This window comes from Eupeodes corollae, chromosome 2 (assembly GCF_945859685.1).
Source record: "Eupeodes corollae chromosome 2, idEupCoro1.1, whole genome shotgun sequence".
Classification (NCBI taxonomy): domain Eukaryota; kingdom Metazoa; phylum Arthropoda; class Insecta; order Diptera; family Syrphidae; genus Eupeodes; species Eupeodes corollae.
In genome coordinates, this window is record NC_079148.1 from 25,359,553 (window position 1) to 25,382,002 (window position 22,450).

General features: G+C 31.7%; 3 protein-coding genes across 3 annotated transcripts; all 3 read left to right on the forward strand.

Moving 5' to 3' along the window:
* Positions 1–16,566: 16,566 nt before the first annotated feature.
* LOC129946902 (serine protease SP24D-like) lies at positions 16,567–17,478 on the forward strand. Its single transcript, XM_056057275.1, has 2 exons — positions 16,567–16,820; positions 16,883–17,478. The coding sequence occupies exons 1-2, from the start codon at positions 16,591–16,593 to the stop codon at positions 17,403–17,405; spliced, it is 753 nt and encodes a 250-aa protein (XP_055913250.1). The 5' UTR covers positions 16,567–16,590; the 3' UTR covers positions 17,406–17,478.
* Positions 17,479–18,976: 1,498 nt separating this feature from the next.
* Positions 18,977–19,894, forward strand: LOC129946465 (serine protease SP24D-like). Its single transcript, XM_056056652.1, has 2 exons — positions 18,977–19,224; positions 19,301–19,894. The coding sequence occupies exons 1-2, from the start codon at positions 18,992–18,994 to the stop codon at positions 19,821–19,823; spliced, it is 756 nt and encodes a 251-aa protein (XP_055912627.1). The 5' UTR covers positions 18,977–18,991; the 3' UTR covers positions 19,824–19,894.
* Positions 19,895–21,056: 1,162 nt separating this feature from the next.
* On the forward strand, positions 21,057–22,041 carry LOC129946964 (serine protease SP24D-like). The gene is made up of 2 exons (XM_056057349.1): positions 21,057–21,340; positions 21,413–22,041. The coding sequence occupies exons 1-2, from the start codon at positions 21,084–21,086 to the stop codon at positions 21,933–21,935; spliced, it is 780 nt and encodes a 259-aa protein (XP_055913324.1). The 5' UTR covers positions 21,057–21,083; the 3' UTR covers positions 21,936–22,041.
* Positions 22,042–22,450: the final 409 nt, after the last annotated feature.

The following is a 22,450-nucleotide window of genomic DNA, read 5'->3' on the forward strand; positions in this document are numbered from 1 at the left end:
TTTAACTCTCACTGCCCATTACTATCTATCCTACAGAAGAGGAGTAGAGATCGAGTCCATTTCAGGAGCACTTAAGATGCTCCAGCGATACGTTAACCTTAATTGAATTTAAACTCAAGTAACTTTATTGGATGTTCATAATAAGTTTTAAAGTTATCTTTGCCATCTTCTGGTATTATGCTGTGCTGAGCTGTCTGTCGTTTCGTTAAGGACATTTTTCGATGGTTTGGCTTTGGTTTTGGTCGTCCTTTCCGATCGATGTTGAACAGAGGCAGAGCATTGATATGAGGGTGAGGACTGTGACTGTGGACAGACAATGTTTCCTTTTTTCTTTTTTTCTTTTCATTTCTGATGGATGAGCAATGAATAGAGCAGTTACGTTCCTAGAGCTGCTCTACACAAAAAACGTTTTAAATAAAATGTTATGAATATTGCTTTTCGCCACAAGCTCACCAACAGGGATATTCCATTCCATTTCATGGCCATTCGCTTTTGTACAGTACTTATTCATCCCAAATGGAAAATGTTCTAGGAAATTTTGATGTAAATGGAAACAGTCTATTCTCATGGTCAATTGTTTTGATTTTTGACAGTATGTATCACAAAAAAAAATAATTCTCGGAAGAAGATTAAGGCCGAAGTGTTAATGAAATGTTACTTACTTAATTAGTTCAACAAATAAATAGACATTTTATTTGCGAATAGAATTTTCATATCGAAGCAATTTGGTACAAATGTTGAGGACATCATTATAAATAAATGAAAAAAGTCGCAAAATATCCTACAAGACTATTAAGGCTTCCGGATATAGCGCCAGATATTTTTGTTTTGAAAAAAAAACCAAGAAATGTTGTTTTTGAAAAACACTCTTATCTAAAAAAAAAAAGTTCAAAATTGTGCAAGACAAAAATGGATTTAAGTTTAAGTGTAAGTTCTGTACTTTTTCATAGTTGTCTGACCAGAAGTTTCGGTAAATTAAGCTGTTAAAGTTAATCAGGAGAAACTGAACACTTTAAAATTCAAGAGAAAAAGTCCAGTGCGAAAAATATTGAATTTAAGGGAGAATATACAAGAAAACAATATTTTTGTTGAAAATTCTAAGGTGATTAATAATAAATAGTATGCCTCATAATTATCATCGAATTGACAATCGGGATCCGGTTGTGACCCATTTAACAAGCCTCTCTATTTTTCCCGATTGCGAGCCGATACTCCATCCAATTACGCACACCGAGGCTTCGAGCGTCCTGGACTACGCCATCTCTCCAGCATAAGCTGCAAATTTGAGTCATCTAGCCTTTGGTTTCAAAACCTTATCAAAAGAGTGGTTCCATAGAAAAAAACAGGTACAAAATAATTATTTTTTAATTAGTTTGGACTATAAACATATTTATTTGACTATAATTTCAAAAACCTTCTTAGACTTAAAGTTATGTAAACTTAAAAAACTAAATACAAATATATATTGAAATTTTCAGTAATTTAACACGTAGGCAAAAATGAAAATAAATTATTAAGTTTATTAGACAATTATTATTATTCACTCAATATCGCATTCATTTTTTATTTAAAAAAATATCTTTATAGTATTCGAAACCGATTACATTGATATATTTAATGAACATTTTACCATAATAAGGCGAATGAAATGGGAGAGTTAAAAATTGTTAACCCTTGGTTTTAAACGACGAAAAACTTTTTAATGTCAAAGACTTTTTAATGTAAAATTTAAAGTCGTTAGAATTTCTTATTAAAAATCCAACCCTAGAGTTATCTTTAGAAATAACGTAATCTAGATGTATTCTTAAATAAAATTTTGCATCAAATATAACTCCTAAATCCTTATGGTGATAAACTCCGCAAAGCTCATTAAAATGTTATAGTTACAAATATAATAGCAAAACGGTGATCTTGAAAATGGTTGAACTGTACAATTCCTATATTTAAAAATACATTACATTATATAACACACTACTTACCACATAAATGTTCAGGAGAACACAAACACAACACCTTGACCGCCTATACTATGTAAGGTTATAGCAACACAAAACATTAATACAAGAGAGAAGGACAGAACAAAAAGAACACATGACAATAGCACGCGGTAGGTTTCGAGACGGTCCTCCATCTGTCTACTAACCACGCTCACTGATGCTTGATTTCGGTGGTCGATGGGAACCGAAATTTACTAATGACTAGGCCGTTGCCCATTTTAAAATTATGCCATTCAAGTTACTCTATTCCAGCAAAGAACGGGACCAAATGGACTCTTACAGAAATGCGACTATTGACGCACTACGTAGGCGCAAGAGTGGCATGCTGACAAAACTCAAAAACTTGCACAGACGACTTACAGATCCACACGACTTGGAGGTTAGAACACTGAAATTGTCAATTAAAAATGTCAATCTGTTGATTAAGGAGAACTACAGGTAATCAATTAACAAGTACTGGAACCACAAGATCCGGTCAGTTGATTACAGTGACCCTTGTATTTTCCTTAAACTCAACAAGACTATTGAGGAAAAAGAACGATTATGACCTTCCTTGTCTGAAACTCCAGAGAACAGAGACGTACTTAGGACAGCGCAAATAGATCCAGAAGAAGCCATTATTGACAATGACTTTTTTATAATTGTAGATCCGAAGGAAAAAGTGTAGACGGTGGGAGCTGCTTTCCATCAAGTATACAAGGTTAATGTTAGCATTCGCCCCAACCACGACCTGGAAAACAGAGCCTTACTTAATCACTTTAACCTTCGAAATCATATGACACAATGGTGAGCTGAGAACGCGCGGTTTCATGCGGTTCAATTACGATTTCTCGGCAAATGCCATAATCGCCGAGCAAAAGGGACCAAGTCTCTTGTTAGTGACGAAGGTTGAGCTTCAGCTCATCTGCAACTCAATAAAAAACAAAAAGTCAGCAGGTGTCGATGGTATATACAACGTTGTACTAAGACATTTACCGATGGAGGCAATTGACATTTACAACACACTCTTCAATAATGCACTGAATAGTGCATATTATCCAGAAGACCGCTGTGGCTTATCCTCTCCCGAAAAATTGAAAGGACAACTCCAACCCGTCAAATCTTCGGTCGATAAGTCTTCTTCCGAGCATCAGCAAAGTTTTTAAAAAGATCATCAATAGGGCTCTGACTAAGTGGGCTGCGGACAACAAAATATTTCCGGATAAACAGTTAGGGATCAAGGCGGGTCATGACACAATTCATGCTGCGTCTAAACTCGTTTCTGATATCCAATGGAATAAATCAAAACAACAATACACAGGTGCTGTTCTGGTTGATTTGGAAAAGGCCTTTGACACCGTATGATTAGAGGGTCTTTACCTAAGACTGATCAGGCCTGGCATAAGCAAGCCATTGTTGTATATACTATATGATATGCTTAACGCTAGAAAGTTTGTTGTCAAGAGTGGCAATGTAACTTCTACCACAACATTCACAATTAAAAATGGTCTTCAACAGGGAGCGGTGAATTCGCCCATTCTCTTCCGCATTTACACCAGCGATCAGATAGGTAGTCTTACAAAGGCAATTGCGTACGCCGACGACGCGACGGTCTAATGGCGTACAGAACAGCCCGAATGATTGAGGTTATTAGAATTCTATTGCAGCGTGATTTCGACAAGATTCAGCGATATTGCGACGACTGGAAACTGAAAAAAAATGTCCAGAAGTCGGAGACAATTCTGTACTGGACTCCGTTGGCTAGGGCCACGAGGGATAATTGTAAGAATTGGCGCAAGATGGTCATCGTTGATATTCACGGGCAGCCATTAGCGAGCAAAAGTGTAGTGAACCTCGATATTTGATTAGATCAGTATTTATATTTCGACAGACATATAAATTCTGCTCTGACCAGGGCCAGAGGAGCCTTCGCTTTAAGATAGTTATAAGAATAAATGAATAAAAATGAATTTAAAAAAAAATCCAGCAGTTTATTTTTATCACATAGAAGATAAGATCAATCTTCAAGATATTTTATTGTTTTATAGATTTTAGTATCATCTGCGAAGATAATGCATGACAATCTGTAATATGTAATGTATTGAGGACCTTTTTATTTCACAAATATTATAGACCAATTTTGATATTTTTTCTTCTTTTAGGCAAATACAGATCAATATCAAAATTATGAAACTTCCGTAATTTTGTACTTTTATTTTTATTAAGATCTACAAAAAAATTGAAAAATGGAATTCATTTTCTAATCAACTTTCTCAATCTGTATATCCTTGAACCATAAGAGAAATCACTTACGATTTCAAAGCATATTCTTGACATTTATTATTTGTAAGAAAAATTTAACGAAAAGATAGTTTGTTCGCACACTCTGTGTCCTAAAATAGTAAAAAAGTTTTCTGCATAAATTCGTGGTTTCTTCTTAATCCTTATCTGGTGCATTATGTTACATTTATATTAAATCTGCTTTTGGCATAGCAAAAACTTCAGAGAAAAAAGAACTGAACTATAATAATTCATCACTTGAAAAATTACTATAATGTTCGGAATAATAATGAATTCAAATTTTGTGCTTGTTTCTTTTATTGATTCTTAAAAGAAAATATCCCTTTTTTCTTTAAATTTGATTAAATAATGTAGAAGAACTTCAGTTAAAATGTAATTATAAAGAAAGGAAATCTTTTTTTTCTATTTTTCTTCTCCAATCGACAAGAAACAGCTGAGATGTTTAATTTTCTTATTTTCCTTTATATCAGGACATAACCAACCTCAAAAAAAAATATTCTTTTTAAAATGTCAAATCTGCGGAAAGGTTAAACAAAGTATGAAAGCGAATATTATTATAAATGATGTAACAAGTGGGCTCAATCTGTCTTAGTTTTTGACACGAGCTTTTGCATCATAAAATATTGAATTGTTTTCTTTTAAAGCCTGTACTTCTGAAAAAATGGTTATGATTAATTGTACAATCGGTTCTTTTTGGCGGTAACAGTGTTTTTCGTTTAATTTTTAATAAGCACCTTTTGCTGCATTTTTGTAAGTATTTAATTAAACTTATGAATATTTTGTCATTTGCGGTTCTTAATCGATGTTTCTGTTAAAAAACTTATTCACAAAATAATGAATATATTCTTACTTTGATTCGAAAGGTTATTCCATAATGTTCAACATTAAAACTTTCTTCACAATGTTTAAAGATAATTCATATTTAATTTGTGTTTATTAATAGAAAAAGCTGTTTTTATCGATCTCACAGTAAAGCAATGTAGTAAGTTGTTGTGATATCATTAAAGCAGGTGCCAAATTTAATATCCAAATAGAATGTTTTAAGACAAAATCAATATTTTCAATTGATTGAACATTATCTCAATTAAACTGTCAATAACTGATATAATTCTACTAAACCAATAAAAGGCATTTATTTTTTGTTGAGGCATAACAAAATTATATAGAACGTTTATGGTAGGCAAGTATGTGCGTACATATGTCACAACTCATGAGCGATTGAGAGTAATAATAATTGACAAGTTACTGAACCTTAAAAAAATAAATTGACAAATTATTATCAACCGCATTGAACTACGTTCAATTAAAATATTATTTTTATTTGTATCTTCCGAAGAGTAATAATGATTTATAATCCTGCGAAGTTTCTGATTCAAAGAGAGCTTTACAAAGTTAAGTTAATTATTCCATTTAAAATATGAACTATCATAAAACTCTGTTACATACTTTCATGATAATTTTATAATTACATCGATTTGAAATGTATTTTACTAGGTGATTACTTTTATTATTAAATGTCCTGAATGTTGTAGTTTTTCAGTAAGAGTTAATTACAGTTTCAAGGTGAATTCAACCAAAGTTAATTGCAGTAATTTGTATTTCATTTTATTGACAAAAAAATAACAATGAGTTAACAACTTTAAAACCTAATATTTCAGTGCAATGAATTCCTCCTAAATAACCTCAGTGTCAAAAATTTTAAACCACTCATTGGTAAGGACTTAATTTTCTAAGTATTAAGTGTTATATTTTTACTTAGAGTGTCCGTATGGGACCAGTAAGCTAGTAGTAAGTTATGGCTCATAAGGGTAGTTTTATCAGTTTTTGTTAAGCTTTAAAATAGTTTTAGGAATAAATAAATAAAAATGAATTTAAAAAAAAACTTAATTTTCTAAAAATGTATCAATTTATTAAGCGACTCCAAGAATTTAAAACTTTCTTTTCGGTTTGGTAACTAGTTAATTGCTTATAAGCATTTATTAAAACATGTGCACCAGAATATACCTCTACGGCTACAGTTCCTGAAAATAAGCAAAGCAAACAAAACGGGCTTATTATTTGGAATTCCCAACTGTATATTTAATAAGATTAATTGACAAATGCTTAATGGATTAAGTTAATTGTTAAAAGTTAAAGTAGACGTTTCGTGATTCAATCAATTTATAACATTTCTCACAGCTGCAAGACAGAAGTGCATTAGATTGAAGTTGTTTAATATTGAAAACATTCAATCGATAAAATGGAAAAGTTACAAAAAGATGCACTAGAAATTACCCATATACAATTAAGGAACTTTTTTTTTATTTTTTTGCTTAGAAATAATCTTGCATTTGATTTGTTTTTTTTTTTTGGGAGCTTACGCCAACTCAGTATCATTTTTTTTCCAGGATAATGTAGCTGAATAACCATTTTTAAAAATTTTTTAGTTTTGCTGTTAATTTTCGGCTTCTAAAAACGTTACCAGAAATTAAGAAATCATCATCATTTCTTCGTCTTATTAAAATATTCTAGATGAAAATATTTTCAAGCTAGTTTTGATTTACAAAAAAAAACTGTTAGTTAAATTTGTATTCAAGACATATAGGAACTGAATGGCAAGTTTTAAATTCGTAAAGTAATTCGAACCCGAGGTTTTAAACAAACAGCCCAAACTATTGGATTGCTTGACTTCAAACTTGAAAATTAAGGTTCTTAGCTGATTATGCGTAAGGCAGTTGTTTCATTTTTTTAGACGAATTTTAATAATAACATAAAAATTAGAATTTTCTCAAAAACAAACCATTTGATGTTGAACACATTTTCTGCAACATTCTACTTGTTCTATGTTTGGCTTCTCTTAACAAAAAAAAAATTGTCATCGTTTTTATTTTGATTTCAAAAAAAACAAGCGGCTGGGTTGCTACCCACACTGATAACTCCCCATCCTGTCTGTCGATTTGTCTTGCTTAAAAGTTTGTAGGTTTTCGTGTTCGGTTGTCAGTTGAATTATTCTTAAACATTTTTAAATTACCCACAATATTTTTCATATAAGGAAATAGTTTAGTTTGAAAATTTTGTTGTGTTTAATAGATTTTTAGTCGAAACAAATTTTTACCAATTTTAGGAGTATTTCTTAAACTTTTAAAAGTTGGATGAATGAAATTAATTTGAGAGATGTCAAGAACCGAACATCAATTTTTACCAAATTTGAGTACTATTTTTCGTAGATTTTATTTTTTATGAAAAATATTTTCTGTGAAATAAAAATGTTTGAAGATAATATTTTTTAATTTTTAAAAAGTTTTTTGAGTCGAAAGTAAATTTTTATCAAGATTCAGTATTGTTTTTTTTAGGGTTTTATTTTTTGTAAGAAAACTGTCAATTCGATTTTTCTCAAAATTAGTCCGAATGTTGGAAACAATATTTTTTGTAAGTTAAAATTAATTCGGAGTCATAATCTCAATATTTTGAAAAGATATTTGTGTAAAAAATCAATTTTTACCTAATTTTGTTAAATTTTCTTTTTAGTTTTTATTTTTTGTAAAAAAACTGTCAATTTTATTATTCTCAAAATTTTAAAAGATGTTTTTTTTTTATTTATAAAAAGACGTTGATTGGATTTTTCCCAAACATATACTTGTTGGGTATCACCTTACAATACATAATATACAATTTAATTCAAGTCTCTAGAGTTATTTGTTCGTGAGATATTTAGGGTTAACCAAAATGTTCACCTTTTTTTTTCAACTGCTTTGGTAATAAAACAAACCACCCACACAATTTTCTTGAGAGCCCTTCCTGAATTATTATCTATATAACAAAATTTATTTAAAGTCGATATCTCTACAATAATAATTCAACCCTAAAATTTTTGTTTTCCGTAAGGATTTTAAAAATAATTGCTATCATTCTGAACAATATTTTCCAGTATTAAGTAATTAAGTTATTAAGTAATTAATTAATTAAGTAATTAAGTTAATAAGTTATTAAGTAATTAAGTAGGTAAGTATTTAAATAATGAAATAATTAAGTAATTAAGTAATTAGTTAATTAAGTTATTAAGTAATTAAGTAGATTAGTAAGTAATTCATTTTATTAGAACAATTATTTGGTTACAAAGTTTAAGTATTATGGTTATGAATTTGAGATATAGCTTTGGCTTAGCCGTCAGCTTGAATGGCAATAAATTATAATGGTAATGAAAAGTTATATAAACATAATAAAAAGGAAAATATACTCAGTCGTTAACAAATTTCTGTATTTAATAATAGATTTAGGAAAATTACACAATTCTTTCCAGTTTCTTCCGTTTAAAATTTCTAATGTTTCCATTATTGTAAAACGTTCCTTTCCTTGATATGCATGTCTTGGGTGTTTGAAGATTGGACAAATGCTTATAAAATAAAAATTGTCTTCTTTGGCCTTTATGTTGCACAGCGTGCAAAATTGCCGACCATTGCCGTTAGGGAGCTCACATTTCGATTTAAACAGCAGCGATATTTCTTTGTAGCTAAGGTTATCCTGAAAGTAGTTGTTACTGAAGAGGTGATAATTTAATTGTGAATATATAATTCTGATTGTCGTACTTCTTCAATCAATGCGTTACGAGTGTAGTCTTCATTTATTTACATTCAGGAGTAAAGTTGTTCTTTTTAAGGAGTCTAGGTTACTGAAGTTCCAGTCTAAATTATTGTTGTATAAGAGGCAATGCTTTGCCATTTCATCATCCACCAGTCGATGTTTCTTTGTTCGTAGTGCAGAAATTTTTTCGTTAGACGAATATCAGAATGTGAAGCAATTTATAAAATGTAGTCTGCTTGAAACTTAAGGGTATAAGTAAAAATCTTAGGCAACCCTGTTTCAAGATATAATGCATAATTTGGGGTGTTTCTTGGTAGATGAAACATTTTTTTCAGAAAATTTCGATCAAATTTTTCAACCACTTCAAATTCATCTATTCCAGAAATTTGATCAGCATAACAGAGTTTTGATTTTACTACGGTTTCGAAGACTTTATATTGATGAAAGAGTGATGTTTTGGTTGTTAAATATTTTTCATGTTGACCAAGCTCTGGGAAGCAGCAGCTTTGCCTTGAAGGTGGTTTTTGAAGTCTAGAACTTTTTTACTCACAGGTATTTATATTCTTGAATAACTTCAATCTAGTTGCCTTTGTAGTACTATTTATTTCTATTTAAACTTCGGGGCTATGTGTGAAGACCATAATCCTTGATTTTTAAGGGTTTATAGAGAGACCCCAGGTTTCACAATAATTTGAAAGACGGTTTATCATCGATTGCAGGTTTTCAGGTGATTCCAGCAATAGAAATTCCACCGGAGACTATGTCATTTATAAAGAACGAAAATAAAAGAGCACTTAACAGGTATCCTTGTTTAACTCCTGATGTATACAAAATATGTGTATAATAAAACTGACAGTTTATGTAATACCATAAAATATTGAAGACGGTTCGTTTATTTTAGTGAGGTTCCCTAAGAAAAAAATGTTATTTACTATGTAGGAAAAGTTATCGTCGACTATAGTCAGACTGAATTTAAAGTATCTTATTTAAGAAAGAAACCAGGCTGTTCGTGGACCTAATGTTGAAGATATTCATACTGTTTATATAACTGATGTTGAAATGATTCTTCCTGAACCTAAGCCCCCAACATCTTGTACTTCTAGAGCATCAAAACTTTTCACTTTTTCAGTAAATTTTTCTAATTTTTCTGTTCAATAGTTTTTATTATCTTGTTAATTAACAACAACTATTTGTAGTAAGAATCCGCATCAAAGATTGAAAAATGTGATTCTTAATTTAAGATAACTAATTTACGTAAAAAATAAAGCAATTTTATGTTTAATGGTCAGATGAGAGTAATTTAATTTTGGTTAATTTTAAGAAAAATCTTGCAAGTTTTGTTTTACATACAAAAGCTATGTAATTTTTGTTGACTATAAGAAAAGTATTTTATTTTTGTTTAATAGAAGTTAAATCTTTATTTTTGTGTTTGATTTCATTGCTATTAAAAGAATTTTGATTTATATGTGTCGTTTTAATCGCACGTACGGAACTACCCCACTGCGTAAGAAGGTACCCCCAACACTGTATATAGGTGCGCCGCGCCGTTGTTAGGGCAGATTCGTACATATTCCAGATTTAGTTCAAATCATAGTTATGGTTGAAACATCAGATGAAATCATCTGTCATTTTTTATATGAATCTCAGATAGTTAGACTATAAGTTTAAGCTGTCAGGCGATTGATTCATAAAAAAATAAAAAATAAAATGTGGAAACCGTACGAAGGGTCCCCACCTTCCCCTAGTATGTATACAAAAATAGAAATACTTGCATCATTTTGCCAACTCATTACGTACATAAAACCTCATGATGTGTGTGCAGATAAAATTTAATTAAAGTCGAAGACAAGGCCCAAAAGAAATGTTGAACGTTATTTCACCCTTCAGAGTACATAAGAGTCCAAAACGCTGACACCACCCAATCCGCCAATAAAAAAATCAAGATGCCTTATTAAAGTGCTTTTAAACTAATAATTATGTAGTTAGTTATTTATAATTTCAATTAATAATTACCAGGCTAAAAACATTTTGTAACAATCGCAATAGCTTTAGTTTTAAATACTACTGAATTCATTGGATATAAATTAATTCAATATTTTATTAATACAAAGTTAATGTTAAATGAAGAACATGTATGTATGTATGTGATTAACAAATTCGTAAAATTTCTAATTGGATATGTTTGTTCTAAATTAAACATTTAAAACTGACGAGTTGTTTAATTACCTTTTTTACAATAAAATGTATTAATAACCATTTAGATTTTGGATTTTAATCATACATATTATTTATTTCCAAGAATTTAATTGATATACTTATTAGAAATAGTAATTATTCCTTTTTTTTAAGTTTTAAGGATTTGTATCAAACTCTTTAATGAATAATAAATTTAAATTAATAAATTCTACATGTTTTGAGACTAAATTAAACAATAGCCATTTTTAATAATTTCTTTTTTGTTTAATGAAATTAACACTTACATTCGAATTTATCAACATTTTTAAAACACGTGTTCGCATAATTAAATCAGACGAAACAAAAACGGTGATACCAGGAAGATATAATATCAAATGTAAATTTATGTATATTATGCTTACGTGTTCATATGTTAAATATTATGTCGAACGTGTCACAAATCAATGAAACTACACAGAGATACATTTGTGAACATTTTACTTTTTTTCGATTGCTAAATCTGGTTGATGAAACAAGAGAATAGAAATCAAGAACAATTCACTAATTGAATCCGCATGAAAAGCATTTGAAATGAAGTATTCTGTTGGAAATGGAAAATTATATTTTTCAACAAAAAAACAAAAATACAAAAATACACAATAAGAAAAACATTTAAAACTTAATTATGACAGCCGTGTAATTTTATTTGAAGTAAAATGAGTTTTCACACCAAACCATTAATGCGGCTCATTTCCGAAAAAAAACTTTAATACCAATCAAAATAAAAAAAGAGTTTACTCTTAAACTTTTGGGTGAACCATAATTTTTCGTAGCAAAACAAACATATTGTCAAATTAAGTAATTGTATTTAATTATTTCAGCAAAAATTTAAATTTATTCGTAAACAGAATGGACCTGCCATTATTACCCTCAATCCTGCTTCACTATTCTATAAAATAAAATATTCATGTTGATTCCTATAATTGCTTTCATTTTGATTTAATTAAATTCCCATTAAGAGTTATTTTCGATTTAAGACTTGATCGATTCAATTTTTAGAATTAAAATTTTCTAAGAAAATTATCCATCCAAGGATCCTAAAATTTAATGTATCGTTTTTTGGAAGAGGTTTGTGTGTGTATATTTCCTAGAAAAAACCCTTATGTATAAATCCTTCCGATGGAATGCTATATGCATATTTTAGGAAGATGTACAGTGGGCAATGCAAAATATATTATATACTTTTCGGTAGGTATTTGCAGCTCTGAATCGATTTTCAGCACTTTATTGTGTTCGGTCAGTAATTCACCCATTTTCAATTTGTGTAAGGACGAAAAATGACTCCAATGCTTTTAACCATAAAAATCAATAATTTAGTTTCTTCCAATTTTTATAACTGTTCAATACCATTATTAAAGCATTTCGCACATGATGCCGATTGATGTCGAAAGGACCAACAAATAAAAGAATAAATATCGTCCTTACATCAAATCAAATCAATTTGATGAGGATGATGAATAAATAAGGATATAAGAACGTACACTCTCATATAGGTACATATGTCTCTTAAAGCATTAAATAAATCATTAGATCGATTTATTCTAACAGAACGTTTTTAGGTATAAAGTTGGTTGTGGGGAGGGTATGCACACATAAAAGTGTCACGTTGGTCAACCAAAAAAAATAATAAATAGCCCCCAAATCAATTGATGCCTGTTGCCATTTTGTCAATAAAAATACATATAGGAAACATAGGTTAGGTACCTCCTACGTGTTCAATAATATTACTCATAGATATATTTTTGTGACTTGAAGCTTTCAATATTAAAAGATTTAATAGAGATCTTTAAGAAAAAAAAAATACTTCCTTATCCTAGATTTCTTTTGTTAGAGCCAGGAACTGAACTGAAGAGATAATGTCAAATGTGTTTTCCTTTTTATGAAAAGAAGAACTTATGCTGTCTCCAATAATTTTTGTTCTGCTTTTATTGAACTGATATCCAAATATATTGTATAAGTATCACAATAATGCGAAAAGAAACTTTTACAGAAAGTCTACAAATACAACTTACTGATGGTCACATGCTTCTTTAATGGCTTCTTTTGTCTAATAGCCTTGAATAGTATAGTAAGTCCACAAGTTACAATAAATAATAAGTTCAAATCTCTTGTTACAATGTTGAATGTTATCAATGTTTATATGCAGAGAAAAAGTTGATTTTTTTTTTGTAATTATTTGTAAAACCAAACCAATTAAGCAAAATATGTGACAAGCTTGTCAAAGAAATTTACTGCTGGAAATGACTACGAAAAAGTCTAGCTAATTAACAATAAAGTAAGAAAAGTTTATAAGTCTAAGAAACTTGAAGTCTCGATCGTAAAACTCAAAAGTAAATTAGTTAAAAAAACTAAATTTATTCATTAAAACTGTCAAATAAGTTTTTGAGCCATTGAACAAAAATATTCGTTAAAAAAATGTTAAATGAAAAACTCTTTGACTTTGAGAAAAATTTAAACCCAGTGGAAATCATGTATCTTAGGTAGGCTATCTAGTGAATAACGAAAAAGATCGAGTAATAATTGTATAATGTTGGGAAATATTGGAACCTTTTTTTTAAACTGCATGCTATGGAGCACAAATAGTGCAGTTTAATAGAACTATTGTCCGAAAAAAGCCGCCAAAAACGACTCATATGATAGTGAACAAAACTTTAGTCCCGTCCTCATCGTACTGTGCGCATAAAAGGGAATGTAGATGCTATAGCCAAGATTATCGATCTTAAAAGCTTAACATTTTATTCAAGAACTAGTGTGAGCAGAAATTGTTTAAACATTTCTTTCAATTACTAGCCTGAGCAGAAATTGCCTTAACATTTCATTCAATTAGCAGAAGTCTGAACAGATCCACAGAGAAGACAGTTTGGTGCGGTGTGCCGGTTTTATTTTAAGATTAGTCAATAACGTTTAGGTCACCGAGGACCATTACTGATAAATTTTTGATACAATCTAGCAGACCTTGCTCGAAATGTTATAAAAAATAAAACGATTGAATTAAAAATTCAAAATGTCTGCTTCCTGTTCCGGCCTACCCTTGGCCTATGATTTTTTCTTTTGGGTTCAACACTCCATCCTACCCTTGACTTATCATTTTTTCTTGTTGGTTCAACACTGCTAATCAGTATTTTCTTACTCTAATTTTTCCAAGCTTACCAGAATAAAAGCTTTCCTATCTCTTTATACAACTCTAAGGCAATGGATTTAGAAAACATTCCAATTCTTTTCGAAATATCACAAATGTCATGAATTTAATCGATGAAATGCCTATAAGGCTTCACTATTCGCCATTTTGGATTTATGGTTATGTTAGAAAATTAATCTGAATTACCAAAAAAAGCAATGCTTTTGTTTGGCTTGGATGCATCACAAAAGTTATTGGCGTGGATATTGAATGGATGATATGAAAAATTATAAAACCAGATTGAAGGACGGTTTTCCAAAGAAATTTCAAAATAAATAAGACTCATAATCCTCTTTTCAGTCTTTCTCTTTTTCTTTTATTTCCTTAAAAATACAATATAAGCGGTTAATATATTTTTTTAAATTTCCTGTTTTTAATATTTGTTTCTTATTACTATTAAAATAAAGGGTTTTATTGGCGCTGGTAGATTTTGGTGTCTTGTGGTAGCAATTTTGTTTTGGCGACATCTGTGAAATCTTTTGTTTATTATTCAGTTGTTTATGTCAAATCATCATGGCAAGTTACACGATTGAACAGCCCGTTCTAATCATAAAACTTTACTATCAAAATGAGTGTTCGTTAACGCAATCGTTGCGTGCATTGCGCATATTTTACGGTAGAGGTGGTAGCACTCAAAGTCAAAGTTTGGTGGTCAAATTTGAGCCGACCGGTTTAGTAAACAATCAGCCAAAAAATCGGCCGAGATCATCGCCACGGGACGTGAAAGTGTACTCCGCCGAATACTTCAACTTTGCGAATTTTGCGACGGAACTTGAGGTTACACCCGTACAAGATCCAATCGACCCAGGAGCTCAAATTTCATGACCATAGACAATGCTGTTTGTTCGCTGACTGGGCTGGAAGAGGGCCCCCAATTATGACCGAAAAATCATCTTTAGTGACGACGCCTTGATGCGGATTGTCGTGATGCGCTCGCTCACACTGTTGAAACTCAAGACTTTTTGCCTGAGCCTAGTTCCAACAACAAATCCACACCCAAATAGACGCTGTCTTTGTTCTCGGTAGCAGTCGCCGTAGTAGATATCGCAGTCTTTTAGTTTGCGTTTACCCGGTCCATCCCATCGCACTTCTTGGATGGCTGTAATATCTGCCTTGCAGCAGTTTAGGGCTTCCGCTAATTGTTCGGCTGCACGTGGTCTGTTAAGGGACCTAACATTCCACGTACATATCCGAAGTTCGTTGTCCTTATTTCGTTTGCGTGGGTTGTCAACAGTGAATCCGTCCGTATCCGAGGCTTGTTGTTGCTTCGAAACTATGATGTTTTTACGTGGCCAGGAAGTCACCCCGACGGCACAACCCCCAACCTGGAGGGCCAGATCCTTAGTATAACTAGAAGGAAGGGGAGCCGGATGAACCGCTCCTTATAGGCCTGGGCTCCGAATATGTCGAAGAAGCCCTATAAGGTGTTCACTAAGTAGTTCGACCTTACTGGAACTGTAGACGCCACCGTTGATTCTATCTCGAGAATTCCTCCGCTGCCGCCTGGATAAGGAGAGGTGCCTTAGTGGAAACACCTCTCCCCCCCTCTCTCGTTTGCTGCCCCCAACAACTTTCCACTGGGGTTGGAACCCAATCTCCAGTTGAGGTACTAGGCACTCGATGTTCACCGCGGGGAGGTGAGAGTAGGAGTTGATAGACAGAGGTGGGTTTTGAGAAAAACCTGTGGACGCTTGTGTCCTCTTGAATGCACATGTCTACCATTTGAACATCCCTTATTGAAAAACCCTTTATTAATGTTTTGTTTTAACTAATTTGTTAAATTTTAAATCAATTTATTTTTTCGACAAGTTAATTGTTTCACCAATGAGTCGTTATTTCTATACCTCTTACTTAAATCATAATCGTCCGTAACGTGACGGTCAGTTTCATTTAAATAACACCAACGTCATTAACAAACCACACACCATTAGATTGTTTTTTCTTCAAGTTTGTTGACAAAAATTAACTAAAGATTAACTAAACCTAAATCTTACGACAACAATGTCTTATAGTTCCGTCAAAACAGGAAAGTATGAATTTTAATATCTTTTTTGAACACTTTTATGACTTTATCATAAGGATATGTCAATCCAATATCAAAAAAACAAAATCTTTTCCCATTGATGAGATATGTATCTTTGGTGTGGTTTTAGTCTAAAGTATTCAACCAAAATGCGATTAAATATTTACACTTCAAATAATCTTCAAACCGGACGCTCATAATCTACACTGCTTTAAACAATTTGGAAAGTTATTTGTGATAAGATTAACAACATACAAAGTTATCAAAGTTATTTAAATTCGAACTTATTAAGTTTGAGGTTTAGTCGTTCCTTGAAAATGGTGTCTAAAAGTGTTATTCTCATAGCATTTTCTTTAATTTCGTGCGCTCTTGTCGAGGCGCAACCATCATCTAGGGTAGTTGGTGGCAAGGATGCTGACTATGGACAATTTCCCTATCAGGTTGTGCTCTACAAAGAAGGTTTCTTCACATGTGGTGGCTCTGTTATAAGCTCTCGATACGTTTTGACAGCTGCTCATTGTGTTGTTTATGGAGATGGCATTCAAACGTAATTATCATTAGTGTCTATTGTTCTTCATGAAAAATGATTGATTTTTACCTCTTCTACAGTCTTCCGCCATTCTTTTTCACTGTTCGCGCGGGAACTATCCAACGTGAGGCTGGTGGTATGAAAGTGGGAGTGAAAAGAGTCATAGTACGTCAGAGCTATGCGAAACTCTTAGATGACGTTGCCCTATTGGAATTAGAAAAGGAACTCATTTTCAATAAGAATATTCAAAAAATTGATTTATACGATACTGAAGTACCCAACGGTGCAGAAGTTGTTATTTCTGGCTGGGGTCGTCTATCAACTAATGGGCAGGTTCCACTTCGGTTACAATACAATACTTTGACTAAAATAGATCCAGCAGATTGCCAAAAATCCATCGGCTATGGAAAGGAACAAATTATTTGTCTGGCACATGAAACGAACAATGGAGCTTGTAATGGAGATTCGGGAGGTCCAGCTATGTACGAAGGCAAATTGGTAGGTGTTGCTGGATTTGTTGTTGACGGATGTGGAAGTAAATATCCTGATGGATATGCCAAAGTAAGCTATCACCGTGATTGGATATTGGAACATATAAATTAAGTTAAATTCCAATTTTGTTATCGCATTTTAAAGTAATGTAATTACTATTAAAAATTTATTATTTGCAAACCCACTGTGCATTTCGACTGTTATTTATTTCGCTAGTCCTAATTTCGGAGGATGGACAATTCTTTAAACTTAATGTTATGAACTTTTTTGTTTTTGTTTCTTATTGCAGTTTTTGGGTTGTTTAATAGTTGAAGATCTTTACCTTTGCCAAAAAAGTAAATTTTGAAAAACTTTTAAATAAAACGATTTACGTTATCATGTGCTCTTTTTAAAGATTTATTTTAAAAGCTGTGTAACAACTTTTTTTTTATAAAAAAAATAAAACACAGTGATAGTTCAAGAAACTGATAAACAAATAAATGGAAGTAAAACTCTACCATTTTGTGTTTGTATGTATCAGTATTTCCTTATGCTTTTGTTTATCTAAGCTTATAGCATAATAAAAGCTTCTCTTTTCCTTTATGGAACTCTAAGCCAAAGTCAAATTAAATTTATTTTAAAACAATGGACATATCCAATGAACACTGCAGTCACTATTATAATGGATTTAGAAAACATTCCCATTCTTTTCAAAATATTACAAAAGACGGATTTATTTGATAAAATGCCGGTAAGGCTTCGCTTTTGGGCTGATGGTGATGTTAGAAAATAATCAGAATTCCTGGAAAAACAAAATGCAATGGTAATGCTTGGTGAAGGTACATCTTCAAAGTAGATAGCATCATAGATAGTGGATGGATAATATGAACGACGAAAAGACCATATTATAGGACGATTTTGTAGGTAGTTTTAAATTAAAACATATTTTAAGTAAAGGTAGAAGAATCAATAAATTTTTACACGAAAATTCATGAAAAATGGATTCATAATTCAAAACATTTCAGTATTTTCTTTTTTAATTTCAAGATATTTGTTTCTTAAGTTTCTGTATCAAATATTTGTTTGTAATTACAATAAATTTATTGAGTTTTCCATGTGATTAACCAAATTTGTAATCTCCTTAGCAATTATTATCGTCAGTAACGTGATGTACATTTTTATTTAAATAACACCAAAGTCATTGACAGACCACACAGCATTAGGTGTATTGGAGTTTCTTCAAGCAAATTAGAGTCTTAGGGCTTTTTTTTCTAAAATAACTTAAGCTTAACTTATATTGCATCTTACAATTTAAAATGCTGATGATGACATCAATGTTATAACAATGTCTTATAGTTGCCGCCATGACATGAAATTACGAATTTTAATATCTCTTTTAACACTTTCACGACTTTATCATTAAGAACTGTCACTCCAAATTCAAAATAACACAAAACTTACAGAATATGTTCTGATAAAATCGTAGTTTTAGTCTAAAGTATTCAACCAACGTGCGATTAAATTTTTAAACTTTAACTAATCTTCCAACCTGACCCTTATATCTAGACAGCTTTTAAACAATTCAGATGATTATCATATCAATCGAACACTTTAGAACACATTCGTAGTTATTTGTGATAAGATTAACAATGTACAAAAGTTATCGAAGTTATTTAAGTTTGAACTTATTTAGTTAAAGGCTTAATCGTTCTTTGAAAATGGTGTCTAAAAGTGTTATTCTCATAGCGTTTGCTTTGATTTCGTGTGCTCTTGTCGAGGCGCAACCATCAGCATCTAGGGTTGTTGGTGGTAAGGATGCAGAAATCGGACAATTCCCATATCAGGTGGTTCTCTACAAAGATGGTTCATTCACATGTGGTGGCTCTATTATAAGCTCTCGATACGTTTTGACAGCTGCTCATTGTGTTGTTATTGGAGATGGAATTGAAACGTAATCATCATTAGAGTCTATATTGTTTCTGCTCGTTCTATATCAAAGCTTATTGATTTTATCCTTTCTTTCACAGTCTTCCGGGAAGATATTTCACTGTTCGTGTGGGTAGTATCAACCGTATGGCTGGTGGTAAAATAGTGGGAGTCAAAAAAGTCACAGTTCGTCAGAGCTATGGCGAATTCTTGGATGACGTTGCCCTGTTGGAATTGGAAAAAGAACTTGTGTTCACTAAGAATATTCAAAAAATTGATTTATACGATACTGAAGTACCCAAAGGTGCAGAAATTGTTATTTCTGGCTGGGGACGTCTAACAACTGGCGGAGAAACACCACTTCGGTTACAATACAATACTTTAACTAAAATAGATTCATCAGATTGCGATGAAGCCATCGGCTTTGGAAAGGAACAAATTATTTGTCTGGCCCATAAAAAGAATAATGGAGCTTGTAATGGAGATTCGGGAGGTCCAGCTATGTACGAAGGCAAATTGGTAGGAGTTGCTGGATTTGTTGTTGACGGATGTGGAAGTACATACCCTGATGGATATGCCAAAGTAAGCTATCACCGTGATTGGATATTGGAACACATAAATTAAGTAAAATTCCAATTTTATAACCGCATTTTAAAGTGATTTAATTATTAAAAAATAATTATGTACAAAGGCTACTGTGTATTTTGACTCTTATTTGTGTGGCTGGTAATATTTTTGGAGGATTAACATTTCCTTAAAACCAATTTAATGAGCTTATTAAATTCCACTTTTTTATGTTTTTTAAGTTTTTGTTTTGGGTATTTTAAGTTATAATTTTGAAAAAAAAAGTAAATTTTGAAAATCAATACCACGTCAATAATTTAAACTTTGTCTCTTCTTGTGAAAAACTAGCAGGAATTTAAACTAAAAAGTAGATAAGAGTGTCTAATTTTCTTAAAAAAAATATTATGGCTCTTCGAATAAACGAGGGGCTTTATTTTTTAGTCCATTGCTTGTTTCACTTCTAAGGCAATAGGTCCATCAAATTCAATAAATACATTTTATATTTGTATTTATTTTTCTTTTTTCGAATTGAAAATTAAATAAATTTCCACATTTCTACATTTCTTATGCAATGTTTAGGTAATTCGAATTAGTAGAATTTTGATTTAAAATAAATGAAGCTTGTTTAGGTGAAAGACTTGATTTAAGCATATCGAGTCAAAAAAAAATTTCCTTCAAAAACTTTCAGTTCAATTTCAAAAACGTTCGGTTAAGCAGTTCTTTGAAAACTACATTTCGCATATAAATTCAACTCTTTAGCTAGCTATCACACATAAACACATATTTATTTCTTATAACACATTCCATGTTTTTTAAATATAAAATTGAAGCCACTTATTGGAAAACCCTATACACTTTTGTAAAATACTAAAATATTTACCTGATATATTAGGCTCGAAAGGTCCACTTACCTGTCTACTGAATTAATACTGATTATTTTTTTTACAACTTATAACAATTTATCAATGGAAATTGTTCATCGTGCAACTTATTGCTTAATTTCGCTTCTTCAACTTGACACTAATAATTTTTCAGGCGTGTGTTTAATTTTATGATTTCCCTTGAAATAAATTGAAGTATTTGCAAACAGAAATTAATTCTATTAAATAAATCAACACTAATTTTTATTGCATCATCAAACATCATAAACCAAAGTCGATTGAAAACTATATAGGAGATCATTTGATTAACAACTTTACCTGGTTCAATAAATCAAATTGATAAGATAAATTATTCTTCGGACGTCCAAAAGCACTTCAATTTTAAATTGGAGCTTATTTAAGCTTCAGCAGATACCAATCAATAGTGATTTATTTAATAATGGTGTTGAAGTTGACACTTTCGTCTTTTACTGCTGCACTTTTGTGCCTGGGTTTGTGTCTGCTTCACGCTGCAACACATTTATCAGCTCAACCAATATCGAAAGTTGTTGGTGGTAAGGATGCAGATATTGGTCAATTTCCGCATCAGGTAGCACTCTTTAAGGATGGATCCTTTACTTGTGGTGGATCGATAATTAGTTCGCGTTATGTGTTGACAGCTGCCCATTGTGTTGTTGTTGGTAATGGAATTGAAACGTTAGTCTTTTTGTGTTTGAAATAATTTCACTTATTTGCTGACGTCTCGTTTTTCTTTCTTTTTTCTTCCAGACTCCCAGGGAAATATTTTACAGTACGAGTTGGAAGTATTCAACGTTTAGCTGGTGGGAAATTAATTCCGATTAAAAATATCATTGTTCGTCAGAGCTATGGTAATTTCTTGGATGACGTTGCATTATTGGAATTAGCAACTGAACTCGTCTTCACCAAAAATATCCAAAAAATTGATTTGTTCGATCAAGAAGTACCAAAAGGACAGGACGTTGTTATTTCTGGATGGGGACGTATAAAACATGGTGGAGAAATTCCACATCGATTGCAGTACAATATTTTGACAGCATTAGATGCAGCAAGTTGCAATGAATCCATAGGCTGGGGCAAGGAACAAATATTGTGCTTGGCGCATCCCAAGGACAATGGAGCTTGTAATGGTGATTCGGGAGGTCCAGCTACGTATCAAGGAAAACTTGTGGGGGTTGCTGGATTTGTTTATGGTGGATGTGGAAATATTTACCCAGATGGTTATGCTAAGGTTAAATATCATCTGGAATGGATACAATCTAACATGAAGTAGGACTAAATCTTAAAACTAATATTATTCATCCATAAGCTATGAAGCTTTTTTGGCACTATTTTGTTTTATTGTTGAAAATATCTAATATATTTTTGTTCACAAATTCCTCCAATAAATCTTACTTACTTAGAATGGCTCTATACAGCTCGTCTCTAGATGCTGTCATATGCGGCCTTGAATTCGATGAAAAGATGGTGGCTGCCGATTTGATGCGTTTGATGTTTGACACTGATAGAAAACTATCAGGTTGTAGACGATGGACTTAAAACCTTCACATATTACCATAGAGAAGAGGGTTTAGAAGTTGTCCTTTATTTATAATCGTTGTTCGAATGGTAGACAAGTGCAAGCGTTCACAGGTTTTTCCCAAACCCACCTCTGTCTATCAACTCCTACAATTGACAACCTACAATAGAAGAATATCATTCAGTTTAATATTTATCTTAATATAAAAACCTTAACTTTAAAAATATTTAAAGTTAAAAATCAAAAAGTTGGTATAGCTCACTTAAGAA